Source organism: Somniosus microcephalus, unplaced genomic scaffold (assembly GCF_052327205.1).
Source record: "Somniosus microcephalus isolate GS21.2 unplaced genomic scaffold, FLI_Smic_1.0 unresolved_chr8, whole genome shotgun sequence".
Taxonomy (NCBI): domain Eukaryota; kingdom Metazoa; phylum Chordata; class Chondrichthyes; order Squaliformes; family Somniosidae; genus Somniosus; species Somniosus microcephalus.
In genome coordinates, this window is record NW_028225186.1 from 42,588,905 (window position 1) to 42,604,330 (window position 15,426).

Here is a 15,426-nt window from a genome sequence, read left to right on the forward strand (position 1 = left end):
ATACACAGACAGCTCCATTCATAGACCCAGACAGCTCCATTCACAGACCCATACAGCTAATTTCACAGACACAGACAGCTCCATTCACACAGGCGTCTCTATTCAAATACACAGACAACTCATTTCACAGACCCAGATAGCTACATTCACTGACCCAGACAGCTCTATTCACATATCCAGACAGCACCATGCACAGCCCCAAACAACACATTTCACAGATCCAGACATCTCATATCACAGACACATACAGCTCCATTCACAGCCTCAGACAGCTCCATTCAGAGATTCACAAACCTTCTTTCATAGACCCAGACAGCTCCATTCACAGACTCACAAAGCCCATTCGAAAGACCCAGACAGCTCCATTCAGAGATTCAGACAGCTCCATTCAAAGACCCAGACAGCTCCATTCAGAGACTCAGAAAGCTCAATTCACAGACACAGACAGCTCCATTCAAGGATTCAGAAATCTCATTTCATACACCAAATATCTCAATTCACAGACTCATACAATTCATTTCACAGACCCAGACATCTACATTCACAGACTTAGACAGCTCCATTCACAGACCCAGACAGGTCCATTCAGAGATCCAGACAACTCACTTCCCAGATTCAGACATTTCCATTCACAGACACAGACAGCTCCATTCACGGACCCAGACAGCTCCATTCACATACCCAGACAGCACACTATGGAGACACAAACAATTCAATTCACAGACACAGAGAGGTCCATTCACAGTCCGAGAAATCTAGAATCAAATACACAGACAACACCTTTCACAGACACAGACAGCTCCATTCATAAACACAGACAGCTCCATTCACAGACTCAGAAAGTTCAATTCACAGATACAGACAGGTCCATTCAGAGACCCAGACAACTCATTTCACAGACCCAGACAGCTCCAGTCAAAGGCACAGACTGCTCCACTCACCGATCCAGACAGCTCCATTCACAGACACAGACAGCTAATTTCACAGACACAGACAGCTCGAATCACAGACACAGACATCTGATTCAAAGACCCATGCTGCTCATTTCACAGACCCAGACAGCTTCATTCATGGACCCAGCCAGCTCCATTCACAGACCCAGAAAATTCATTTCACAGACCCAGACAGCCCAATTAACAGACCATGACAGCTCCATTCACAGATTCAGAAATCACCATTCACGGATCCAGAGAGCTCTATTCACAGTCCCAGACAGCACCATACACAGAGTCAGAAAGCTAATTTCACAAACCCAGACAGCTCCATTCACAGAAGTAGACAGCACCATATACAGACTCAGAAACATCATTTCACAGAACCAGACAGATCGATTCACAGACTCAGAAACAAATTTCACAGAATGAGACAGATGGATTCAGAGACTCCGGAAGTTCATTTCACAGACGCAGACAGCTCCATTCCAGATTCGTTAAACTCATTTCATAGACATAGATCTGTCAATTCAGAGACACAGACAGCTCCATTCACAGACCCAGACAGCTCCATTCACTGACCATGACAGCTCTTTTCACGGACCAGTGAGATTCATTCCCTAGGCAGACAGCTCCATTCACAGAACCAGACTTCTCCATTCACAGACACAGAGAGCTCCATTCAATGACCCAGACTGCTCCTTTCACAGAGCAAGACAACTTATTTTACAGAACCAGACAGTTCCGTTCACAGACTCAGGAAGTTCATTTCACAGACCCAGACAGCTCCATTCCAGATTCAGAAAGCGCATTTCATAGACCTAGATAGTCCCACTCACAGAACCAGATTGCTCATGTCACAGACTCTGGCAACTCCATTCACAGACCCAGACAACAAGGAAGGGGAGGTGGGGTGGCTATGTTAATAAAGGAAGGAATCACTGTAATCCAGAGAAATGATATTGCGTCAAAGGATCAGGATTGTGAAACAGTTTGGGTGGAGATAAGGAATAATAAGGGGAAAAAACACTAGTGGGCGTAGTCTATAGGCCTCCGAAGATTTGCAAATCTGTTGGACGGAGTATTAATCAGGAAATAGTTGAGGCTTGTAATAAGGGAACAGCTATAATTAAGGGGATTTAATCTATCATATTAACTGGACAAATCAAATTGGGCAGGGCAGCCTTGAGGATGAGTTCATTGAGTGTATTAGGGATGGGTTTCTTGAGCAGTATGTAACTGAACCGACCAAGGGGCAAGCAACCTTAGATTTGGTCCTGTGTAATGAGACAGGATTAATTAAAAATGTCCTAATAAAGGATCCCCTTGGAATGAGTGACCATAACATGGCTGAATTCCATATTCAATTAGATGGTAAGAAGGTTGGATCTCAAGCAAGCGTGCTGAGCTTGAATAAAGGAGACTATGAAGGTATGAGAGCGGAATTGATTAGAGTGGACTGGGAAAATAGATTAAAGGGTAAGACGGTACATGATCAGTGGTGTACATTTAAGGAGTTATTTTACAACTTCCAAAAAATATATATTCCACTGAGTAAAAAAGTGTGTAAAAGAAAAGATAGCCATCCGTGGCTACATAAAGTAATTAAGGATAGTATCCGACTTAAAACAAGGGCATATAAGGTAGCCAAATCTAGTGGGATGATAGAAGATTGTGAAGTCTTTAAAAGACAGCAAAAAATTACTAAAAGATTGATTAAGAAAGGGAAGATAGATTATGAAAGTAAATTAGCAAAAAATATAAAAACAGATAGCAAAAGTTTCTATAGTTATATAAAAAGAAAAAGGGTGGCTAAACTAAATGTTGGTCCCTTAGAGGATGAGACCAGGAAATTATGGTGGGAAACATGGAGTTGGCAAAAACGCTGCACAATTATTTTGTAACAGTCTTTACGGGAGAGGACACTAAGAATATCCCAACACTGGACAAACAGGGGGCTCTAGGGGGGGAGGAGCTAAACACGATTGAAATCACTAAGGAAGTGGTACTTGGAAAAATAATGGTACTCAAGGCGGAAAAATCCCCTGGACCTGATGGCTTACATCCTAGGGTCATGAGGGAAGTGACGGTAGGGATTGTGGATGCATTGGTAATAATTTTCCAAAACTCACTGGACTCAGCAAAGGTCCCGGTAGATTGGACAACTTCTAATGTAACACCCTTATTTAAAAAAGGTAGTAGGCAGAAGGCTGGAAACTATCGACCTGTTAGCATAACATCTGTGGTTGGTAAAATTTTAGAGTTCATTATTAAGGAGACAGTAACGGGACATTTGAATAAGCATAATTTAATAGGACAAAGTCAGCATGGTTTTATGAAGGGGAACTCATGTTGGACAAATTTTCTTGAGTTCTTTGAGGAAGTAACATACAGGGTGGATAAAGGGGAACCAGTGGACGTAGTGTATTTAGACTTCCAAAAGGCATTTCACAAGGTGCCACATAAGATTATTGCTCAAGATAAAAATCATGGGATTGGGGATAATATTCTGGCATGGGTGGTGAATTGGCTATCTAAGAGAAAGCAGAGATTTGGAATAAATGGTTCATTCTCAGACTGGCAATCAGTAACTAGTGGTGTTCCGCAGGGGTCAGTGCTGGGTCCCCAAATCTTTACAATCTATATTAATGATTTGGAGTAGGGGACCGAGTGTAACATATCAAAGTTTGCAGATGTTACAAAAATGGGAAGAAAAGTAGTGAGTGAGGAGGACATAACAAACATGGAAAGGGACATAGACAAGCAAAGTAAGTGGGCAGAGATTTGGCAGATGGAATACAACACTGGAAAGTGTGAGGTTATGCACTTTGGCAGGAAAAATCATAGAGCAAGTTATTATCTTAATGGCAAGAAACTGGGAAGTACTGGAGTACAAAGGGATCTGGGGGTCCTGGTGCACGAAACACAAAAAGTTAGTATGCAGGTTCAGCAAGTGATCAAGAAGGCCAATGGAATGTTGGCTTTTATTGCTAAGGGGATAGAATAAAAAAACAGGGAGGTATTGTTGCAGTTGTACAAGGTTTTGGTGAGACCGCACCGGGAATACCGCATACATTTTTGGTGTCCATACTTAAGAAAAGAAATACTTGCTCTCGAGTCAGTACAAAGAAGGTTCACTCGGTTAATCCCAGAGATGAGGGGGTGGACATATGAGGAGAGGTTGAGAAGATTCGGACTCTACTCATTGGAGTTCGGAAGAATGAGAGGCGTTCATATTGAAACATATGAGATTGAGAAGGGGTTGATCGGGTGGATGTGGTGAAGATGTTCCCAATGATGGATGAAACTAGATTTAGAGGGCATAATCTTAGAATAAGGGGCTGCTCTTTCAAAACTGAGATGAGGAGAAACTTCTTCCCTCAGACGGTAGTAAGTCTTTGGAATTTGCTGCCCCAGAAAGCTGTGGAAGCTCCATCATTAAATAAATGTTAAACAGAAATAGATAGTTTCTTAGAAGTAAAGGGAATTAAGGGTTACGGGGAGCGGGCAGGAATTTGGACATGAGTCAATGTTTGGAACGGTCATGGACCTGTGGGTAATGGAGCGGGCCCAGGCGCCGTGTAGCCTGGTTCTGCTCCTACTTCTTGTGTTCTAATTATGTGTTAGATTTCAGGAGATGGTTCTATTCCTGTTCCTGGCTGGGGTGGAGATCACCATTTACAGAAGGTAAGTACTGTAGAAAATATAGGGTCAGTGATCTCCTGGACGAGTTTCGATCGCCTAGATGGGTCGGAGAGGAATTTCCCAGATTTTTTCCCACAACTTGGCCATTGGGTTTTTTACCTGTTTTTTCGCATCTCCCAGGAGATCACATGGGTTCTGGAGGGATGTAGAGTGATAGTACATTTGAGGTTAGGATCAGATCAGCCATGATCTTATTGAATGATGGAGCAGGCTCGAAGGGCTGTTTGGCCTACTCCTGCTCCTATTTCTTATGTTCTTATTTCACCGATACAGACATATCCATTCACAGACCCAGACAGCTCCATTCACAGACCCAGGCACAGCTCCATTCACAGAGGCCGAAAGCTCATTCCACCGACATAGAGAACTCCATTCAGAGACTCAGCAATCTCATTTCACAGACTCAGAGAGCTCCATTCACAGACACAGAGTTCATTTCACAGACTCAGAATGGTCACTTCACAGACTCAGAGATCTCCATTCACTGTCTCAGGCAGATCCATTCACAGACTCAGACAAGTCCATTCACAGACACCGAAAGCGGAATGCAGCAAGCGCCAAGTCCGTGGCAGAATGAGTGGCTCAGCTACTCAGGAGGGGAGGAAAAGGAGTTGGAGAGCACTTGAGATAGCGGATTCTATCATAAGGGGAACAGATAGAAATTTCCGTGGCCGCAGACGTGACTGCAGGATATATGTTGCCTCCCTGGTGCCAGGGTCAAGGATGTCACTGAGAGGCTGCAGGACATTTTGAAGCGGGGGGTGGAGGTGAACAGCCAGAGGTCGTAGTCTATATCGGTACCAACGACATAGGTAGAAAGAGGGACGAGGTCCTGCAAGCAGTATATAGGGAGCTAGGATTTAAGTTAAAGAGCAGGACTTCAAAGGTAGTAATAACAGGATGACATCCAGTGCCACGTGCCAGTGAGAGAAGAAATAGGAGAATAGACCAGATGAATGTGTGACTGGAGAGATGCTGTAGGAGGGAGGGATTTAAATTCCTGAGGCATTGGGACCGATTCTGGGGAAGGTGGGCCCATACAAGCTGGACCGAACCGGGATAAATATCCATGCAGCGGGATTTGCTAGTGCTATTGGGAAGCATTTAAAGTAGTTCGACAGGAGCCTGGGAAGCTATGTGCGGGCCCAGAACAGAGAAAAACCAAGGTGGAATTGCAAGTTAGAAAAGTAGTCAGCAAAACTAGTAGGGGGCAAAAACAAAGGCCAACCGTAAAGAGGGACAAAGTGCAGAAAAATATTAAACAGGCAAATTTGAACGCACTTCATCTAAATGCATGTAGCATTCGCCACAAGGTGAATGCATTAATGGCACTAATATAAGTAAATGTGTATGATGTAATTGCCTTTACATGGACATGGTTGTAGGTTAACCAAAGCTGGGAACTGAATGTTCCAGGGTACTCAGCATTTAGGAAGGATAGATAAAAAGGGAAAGGAGGTGGCGTAGTGCTGTTAATAAGGGATGAGACATGTAAGGTCGTGATAAAATGTATTGGCTTGCCAGATCGTGGTGTAGGTCTGGTATCAGTTTGGTGCAGCTAAGAAACAGCAAAGGGTGGAAAATATTGGTGGGTGTTGTATATAGGCCACCAAACAGTAGTGATAATGCAGGGCACAGTATCAATCAAGAGAATAGAATTGCATGTAACAAGGGCAATACGGTAATCATGGGGGACTTTAATCTACATATTGATTGAGCAAATCAAATTACCACTAATGGTGTGGAGGACTAATTATTGGAATGCATGTGAGATGGTTTCCTGGATCAGTGTGTGGAGGAACCAATCAGGGAAAAGGCTAGCCTCGATCAGGTACTGTGTAATCAGAGAGGGCTAATCAATAATCTTGTGGTAAAGGGGCATTTAGGGACAAGTGACCATAATATGATTGAATTTTGTGGGCCTACATCCCACCACACGCTAATGCCAAACTAGCACTGAAGGACCTCTAACAGGGCCATCAGCGAACAACAAACTGCACACCCAGACGAAGCTTTTATCATCGCGGGGGACTTCAATCACATAAACCTAAAAAGTGTACTACCGAATTTCCACCAGAATGTTTCCTACCCGACAAGAGGGGAGAACACATTGGATCAAGTCTATACGAGCATTGTAGACGCTTATAAGGCCATTCCCTGCTCCCACCTTGGGAAGTCTGACCAACTCTCCCTGTTTCTAGCCCCGGCATACAAACCGCTCATCAAAAGATTGAGAACATCAGTGAGATCAGTGAAAGTATGGCCAGAGGGGGCAGTCTCGGAGCTTCAGGATTGCTTCGAATGCACTGATAGGGGCATGTTTGCCCATAATGACATCGACGAATATGCATCCGCAGTACTATTCTACATTAACATTTGCGTCGAGGTCGTCACGACCCATAAAAATATCAGGACATACCCAACCAGAAACCCTGGATGAACAGAAAGGTTCGCTCACTGTTGAAAGCATGCGACGCAGCATTTACATCTGGCAACGCAGCGGCTAACAGTGCAGCTAGGACCAACCTAAAAAAGGGAATCAGGACTGCCAAAAGGAAACAGACACTGCGGATAGAGGATCATTTCCACAACAACTCGGACCCCTGGTGCATGTGGCAAGGCATCAAGTCCATCACTGACTACAAGGGCAAAAAAAACAGCCCCCCGGTTTACGATGCCTCCCTTCCGGAGGAGCTTAACAACTTCTACGCTCGCTTCGACAGGGACAACAGGGAGCCAGCTACCAAAGCCTTGCCACCCCCGGAAGACCAGGTGCTCACTCTGTCGACCTCCGACGTAAGGGGTGATCTACGCGGAGTGAACACACGAAAGGCTGCTGGACCAGATAGCTTCCCTGGACGGGTACTCAAGCAATGTGCTGATCAGCTGGCTGATGTCTTCACCGCCATCGTCAATCTGTCATTGGCCCAGGCAGTAGTCCCTACATGCTTCAAAACCGCCACCATTATTCCTGTGCCAAAACAAACGGCCGTGATGTGCCTGAACGACTATCGACCTGTCGCACTCACACCCATCATAATGAAGTGTTTCGAGAGACTGGTCCTGGCTCACATCAAAGCCAGTGTTCCCGCCTCACTTGACCAACACCAGTTTGCCTATCGTGCAAACAGATCAACGGAGGATGCAATCCCAACTGCTCTACACTCGGCACTGAATCAATTCGATGGTAAAGAGACCTACATCAGAATGCTGTTCATAGACTACAGCTCAGCATTCAACACTATCGTCCCCAACAAGCTGGCCACCAAACTCCAAACTCTTGGTCTGAAAACTTCCCTCTGCAACTGGACACTGGACTTCCTAACAAACAGACCCCAGTCTGTCAAATTAGGTAACCACACCTCCCCCCACCTGACCCTGAACACGGGGGCCCCACAAGTATGTGTGCTGAGCCTCCTCCTCTACCCCCTCTTCAACCACGACTGTGTGGCTGTTCACGGTTCCAAAACCATCATCAAGTTTGCGGCTGACACCACGGTAGTAGGCCAGATCACCAACAACGATGAGTCAGCCTACAGGGAGGAGGTCCAGCATCTCGGGAAGTGGTGCGCCGATAACAACCTGGCCCTTAACATCAAGAAAACCAAAGAAATCATTGTGGACTTCAGGAAGTCTAAAGGCGGAAGTCACACCCCCATCCACATCAATGGAGCTGCGGTGGAAAGGGTGGACAGCTTTAAGTTCCTCGGAGTCCACGTCACGGAAGACCTCTCCTGGTCCCTCAATACCTCCTCTCTGGTGAAGAAGGCCCAGCAGCGCCTATATTTCCTAAGGAGGCTGAAGGGATGTCACCTGTCACACCAAATCCTCTCTAACATTTACCGCTGCACAATAGAGAGCATCCTGACGAACTGTATCACAGTATGGTATGGCAGCTGTAGCTACTATAACTGGAAAGCCCTGCAGCGGGTAGTCAAAACTGCCCAACGCATTACCGGCACCCGGCTGCTGACCATAGAGCACATATACCAGAAACGCTGTTTACGGAGGTCACGGTCCATCATCAAAGAACCTGACCACCCCAGCCACAATCTGTTCGCCCTCCTGCCATCTGGGAGACGCTACAGATGCATTCGCACCCGTATGACCAGATTTAAGAACAGCTTCTTTCCCAGGGCTGTCATCCTACTGAACTCCACAAATAAACTCTATAGCCTGCACATCTGCCAATGCACTTCATTATGGTTATGTTTATATTAATGTATTACAAGCCAAATGTATGTTGAATATTTAAATGTCTCAATCTAAATGTACACTCTCGGGAGCCGCAAGCCTACATTTTGTTGTACTGCACTTGTGCACTAACAATGACAATAAATGTTGATTTGATTTGATTTGATTTGATTTTTTTTGATATTAAGTTTGAGAGTGATGTCGACCAATCTGAAAGTAAGATCTTCAATCTAAACAGAGGAAACTACACGAGGGATAATTTGGCCATGGTAGATTGAGAGGCTACACTGAAAGGTATGAAGGTGGACATACAATGGCTAATAATCAAGGAAATAATGCATAGTTTGTAACAAACATATATTCCTCTAAGGCATAAAAACCCAAAAGTTAAAGTGATCCAGCCATGGCTAACAAAAGAAATTAAAGCTAGTATTAAGTCAAAGGAGGAAGCATATAAAGATTCCAGAAAAAGCGGTCAGCATGATGATTGGGATATTTTAGAAATCAGCAAAGGGGGACCAAGAAGTTGAGATATAAACAAAGGGTAAATGTAATATGAGCACAAACTAGTGAAAAAATATTAAAACGGATTGTAAAACTTTCTACAGGTATTTCAAAAGGAAAAGACTGGCGAAGGTATATGTAGGTCCATTACAGTCAGAGACGGGAGAATTTATAATGGGGAATGAGGAAATGGCTGGGTAATTAAAGAAAGACTTGTTTCTGTCTTCATGGAGGAAGACACATAAAACCTCAGAATTATGATGAAACCAAGGGTGTGGCGAGAATGAGGAACTTATCAACTTATCAGTAAAAATTATGTACCAGCAAAATTAATGGGTCTAAAAGTCAATAACTCCCAAGGACCAGAAGACCAACATCCTATGGTTTTGAAAGAGGTTGTCACTGTTATACTGGACGAATTGGTTGTCATCTTCCAAAATTAAATAGGTTCTGGAACCGGTCCTGCAGATTGGAGGATAGCAAATGTAACACCGCTTTTTATGAAAGGAGGGAAAGAGAAAACGGAGAACGACAGACCTGTTAGTCTCACATCAGTATTTGGGAAAATGCTGGATTCTATTATAAAGAATGCAATAACTGGGCATATGAAACTAATAGTAAGATTGGACGGAGTCAACATGGATTTATGAAAGGGAAATCCTGTTTGACAAACCTATTGGGGTTCTTTGAGTATGTAAGTAGTGGACTAGACAAAAGGGAACCGGTAGATATGGTGTATTTGGATTTTCAGAAGGCCTTCGATAAAGTCCCACACAAGAGGTTTTTGAACAAAGTTAGGGCACATGGAATTGGGGGTAATATACTAGCATGGATTGAGAATTAGTTAACAGACAGGAATCAGAGTAGGGATAAACGGGTCTTTTTCAGGATGGCAGGCTCTGACTAGTGGGGTAGCACAACGTTCGGTGCTTGGGCCCCTGCTGTTTACAATCTATATCAATGATTTGGATGAGGGGCCTAAATGTAACTTTTCCAAGTTTGCTGATGACACAAAGCTAGGTGGCAGTGTCAGTTGCGAAGAGGATGGGAAGAGGCTTAAAGGGGCTCTTGACAGGCTCAGGGAGTGGGCGAGAACATGGCAGATGGGATATAATGTTGAAAAATCAGAAGATATCCACTTTGGTAGAATAAACAGAAAGGCAGAGTATTTCCTAAATGGTGAAAAATTGGGGAATGCAGATGCTCAAAGGGACATGGCTGTCCTTGTACATGAATCACTGAAAGTGAATGTGCAGGTGCAGCAAGTCATTAGGAAGGCAAATGGTATGCGGGCCTTTATTACTAGAGGATTTGAGTACAGGAGTAAAGAAGTCTTACTCCAACTATATAGGGCGTTGGTGAGATCGCACCTGGAGTACTGTGTACAATGTTGGTCTCCTTACCTAAGGAAGGACATACTTGCCATAAAGGGAGTGCAACAAATGTTCAGGAGATTGATTCCTGGGATGGCGAGGCTTTCATATGAAAAGAGATTGAGTAAACTAGGCTTGCATTCTCTTGAATTCTGAAGAATGAGAGGGGAACTCATTGAAGCATACCATATTAATACAGGGCTTGATAGGGTGGATGCTGGGAGAATGTTTCCCTTGGCTGGGCAGTCTAGAACCAGGGGCCACAGCCTCAGCATAAAAGGGTAGCCCATTCAGAACGGAGATGAGGGGAAATTTCTTCACACAGAGGGTGGTGACTCTTTGGAATTCATTACCAGAGGGCTGTGGAGGCTCAGACATTGGGTATATTCAAAACAGGAGTCGATAGATTGCTGACTAGTAAGGGCATCAAGCGATATGCTGATAGGACCGGTGAAAGGAATTGAAGCAGAAGATCAGCCATGATCTCATTTTACGGCGGCACAGGTTAGAAGGGCCGAATGTCCTTCTCCTGCTCCTATTTCTTATGTTCTTATGTTTTCTTTTCTCAATGTCATCTCCTGTACATGAACAGCACACAGCGGGTAAAATGGAACTGCTCACTTCCGCCTGGTACTGTATTGATCGTGCATGTCAGTGCTACCTCCTGTACATGTATAGCACACAGCTGGTAATAGGGAACAATTAACTCCCCTCTGCTAATGTATGGCCCCTGTGTTTCTCAGCAGCAACTCCTGTCTCTAATGTGAACATTGGATAAAATATAGTGAGTGAGAGTGATGCAGGCTAGGCGACAGCATTAGTCAGAGAAAGAGGGAGGAGCCGTAGGCCAGGTGAGTGAGTATGTGAGTGAGTGTGTGTGTGTGTGTGTGTGTGAGAGAGAGAGAGAAAGAGACAGAGGGAGATAATAGGCCAGACTACAGAGTGTGGGAGTGAGAGAGAGAGAGAGGGGGACTGCTCCGATGAGAGGGGGTGTGGCTAGGGAGCCCAGGCGAGAAAGAGAGAGAGAAAGAGGTGAGGTCGTTTCGGGGAGAGGGAAAGAGAGAGGTGAGGTAGGCCAGGCAAGCGAGAGAGACAGAGAGAGGGAGAGAGAGGGAGAGAGAGAGAGGTGAGGTAGGCCAGGCGAGAGTGTATATGAGTGAGTGAGGGAGAGAGAGAAAGAGAGAGAGAGACGGGCCAGGTGAGAGTGAGAGGGGACCGGCGAAAGAATGGGTCACTGTGAGAGAGGGAGAGGTGAAGCAAGCCAGGCAGGAGTGATATATTCCTACAGTGTTACTATGATCAATGTTTCTATATATACGTGTCTTCATATTCATTTTTGCTTTGTGGGAGTATTGTATTGCACAAAGAATGCCTTTAGTAGTATTCTAATTTCTGCAGGGGTTTCAGTGATTCCACTAATATTGTCATGGGGACTGGGTTTAGATTTAGAGTGGGTATCTCACCCAATCCGTGTATATGAGTCACGGATATGTGGGAGGGTTTTAGTGATTACTGTCGGAGCTTGGCAGAGAACTGTGTTAATATTACGCTGTTGTCTCTGTCAGAGTGTTAATAGCCCTGAGGGAAGTGGGAAGCTTCACGGTTCACAGGGTGTCTCTGGTGGTTGGTTATGATACACACAGTGTGAACGTGTGTGTGTTAATATTAACATGTGTCACTGGCCCCTTGGTTTGGACAGCTTATGAGGCGGGATATAGTTATGATGCTGGAAAGTTCTTCTCATCATTTAATTAATTTAACAATTAGAGTAAACGGATATTTCATCGCATTCTTCAACTGCTCTCTGAACCTAGTCTGGGTCACGGCGTAAATACAAGTGTTTGTGCAGCAACTCAGGAGCTGGAGCATGAATCCAATTTTTTGCACGTAAATAGGTAGATATACAGACTGATACCCCAAATGCCGCATCCGGCTCCATACAGAATACAACATGAAGATTGCCCATAAGAGTATGAAATTTCCCGAGATAAGAAACAGTAAAATTATGGATTTCCTTCGACTCTCCATCTCTGGGTCTTTGGGGCTCTCCCCACTGCTGTTTCCCCGGAGCCTCCTGCGGGCTCTGCTGGCCACTAAAATGTTTCTGACGGTTAAAGCATTGAGCAGCAGAACCAGAACAAATGGGACACACGGGGTGAGAATATAATGAAGGAGTTCGATTGTTGCCCAGACCCATGAATACATAACATCGAATGTTACACTACAAAACCAGGGAGTGTTCGTAAACACATATTTACCAGTCATCATAAAATACCAGGGGATGTCCTTTAAACAGCTCAGCGCAATCAGTGTTCCTAAAACCACAGCTGCTGTTTTCTCGGTGCAATATTTAGTTTTCAGCTTCTGGCAACAAATGGCCACAAATCGATCAAAGGTGAAGCTGATGGTGAACCAGACAGAACAGTCTGTGGCTGCATAAAGCAGGACGGCGTGTATGTTACACAGGGGGATATAGTGCATGAAACCAAACTGTCTCGCATAAACAATCGGAATCTGCCTCAATATCAAGTCGAGGATAATGACCAGTAGATCCGCCGCTGCCATTGCCACCAGGTAGCGAGTGACACATTTCGTGAGACCGCACTTTCCCCGAGACAAGATCACAATCGTCACTAAGTTAATTGTGAGGAAGGAAAATAAAGAGAGAAATTATAAATCAGGCTGGGACCAAACGCAGCAGTTTTCTGGAATTACATAAGAACATAAGACCATAAGAAGTAGGAGCAGGATTAGGCCATACGGCCCCTCGGGCCTGCTCTGCCATTCAATAGGATCATGGCTGATCCGAACCTAGACTCACGTCCACTTCCCTGCCCTCTCCCCATAACCCCTAATTCCCTTATCTGCTAGGAAACTGTCTATCTCCGTTTTAAATCTATTTAATGTTCCAGCTTCCACAGCTCTCTGGGGTAGCAAATTCCATAGATTCACCACTCTCTGAGTAAAGAAGTTTCTCCTCATCTCAGTTTTGAAAGGGCAGCCCTTATTCTAAGATTATGCCCCTAGTTCTAGTCTCACACATCAGTGGAAACTTCCTCACCGCATCCACCCGATAAATTCCCCTCACAATCTTATATGTTTGGATAAGATCGCCTCTGATTCTTCTGAACTCCAATGAGTAGAGGCCCAACCTACTCAACCTTTTCTCATATGCCAACTCCCTCATCTCCAGAATCAACCGAGTGAACCTTCTCTGAGCCGCCTCGAGAGCAAAAAAATCTTTTCTTAAATATGGAAACCAAAACTGCACGCAGTATTCCAGGTGTAGCCTCACCAATACCCTGTATAACTGCAGCAAGACTTCCCAGTTTTTATACTCCATCTCCCTTCCAATAAAAGCCAAGATTCCATTGGCCTTCCTGATCACCTGCAGCACCTGCATACTAACTGTTTATGTTTCATGCACCAGGACCTCCAGATCCTTTTGTACTGCAGCACTTTGCAGTTTCTCTCCATTTAGATAATAACTTGCTCTTTGATTTTTTTCTGCCAAAGTGCATAACCTCACACTCTCCAATATTATATTCCATCTGCCAAATCTCTGCCCACTCACTTAGCCTGTCTATGTCCTTTTGCAGATTTTTTATGATCTCCTCACTCACTGCTTTCCCTCCCATCTTTGTATCGTCGGCAAACTTGGATATGTTGCACTCGGTCCCTTCCTACAAATCATTAACATAGATTGTAAAGAGTTGGGGTCTCAGCATTGACCCCTGCAGAACACCACTAGTTACTGATTGCCAGCCCGAGAAGGAACCATTTATCCCAACTCTTTGTTTTCTGTTAGATAGCAAATCTTCCACCCATGACAGTATATTACACCCAATCCCGTGATTTTTCATCTTGAACAGTAATCTTTTGTGTGGCACCTTGTGAAATGCCTTTTGGAAGTCGATATACGCTACATCAACTGGTTCCCCTTTATCCACCCTGTATGTTACGTTCTCAAAGAATTCGAGCAAATTTGTCAAACAAGACTTCCCCTTCATATAACCATGCTAACTCTGTCCTATTAAATTATGTTTATCCAAATGCTCTGTTACTGTTTCCTTAATAATGGACTCCAACAGTTTTCCAACCACAGATGTGAGGCTAACTGGTCGATAGTTTCCAGCTTTTTGTCAACTTCCCTTCTTAAATAAGGGTGTTATATTAGCAGTTTTCCATTCTGCCGGGACCTTTCCTGAGTCCAGGGAGTTTTGGAAAATAATCACTAATGCATCCACAATCCCTACCGCTACTTCTCTCAAGACCCCAGGATGTAGGCCATCAGGTCCGGGGGATTTATCCACCTGAAGTCCCATTATTTTACCGAGTACTATCCCCTTAGTGATTTTAATCGAGTTTAGCTCCTCCCCCCGCCCCCCCATTGCCCCCTGTTTGTCCAGTGTTGGGATATTTTTAGTGTCCTCTACTGTAAAGTCTGATACAAAATATTTGTTCAGCGTCTTTGCCATCTCCATGTTCCTCAACACTAGTTTCCCGGTCTCATCCTCTAAGGGACCAACTTTAGCCACCCTTTTTCTTTTTATACAGCTGTAGAAACTCTTGCTATCTGTTTTTATGTTTTTGGCTAGTTTACTTTCATAATCTATCTTCCTCTTCTTAATTAATCTTTTAGTTATTCTTTGCTGGCTTTTAAATGCTTCCCAATCTTCTATCCTCCCACTAGACTTGGCTACTTTATATGCCCTTGT

The 15,426-nt window shown here is 44.4% G+C and overlaps 1 protein-coding gene across 1 annotated transcript; it reads right to left on the bottom strand.

Annotated features, from left to right (window-relative positions):
* Positions 1-12,451: 12,451 nt before the first annotated feature.
* LOC147086113 (putative G protein-coupled receptor 139) lies at positions 12,452-13,273 on the bottom strand. The gene has a single exon (XM_085979122.1). The coding sequence runs from the start codon at positions 13,271-13,273 to the stop codon at positions 12,452-12,454; it is 822 nt and encodes a 273-aa protein (XP_085835248.1).
* Between the last annotated feature and the right edge of the window lie 2,153 nt (positions 13,274-15,426).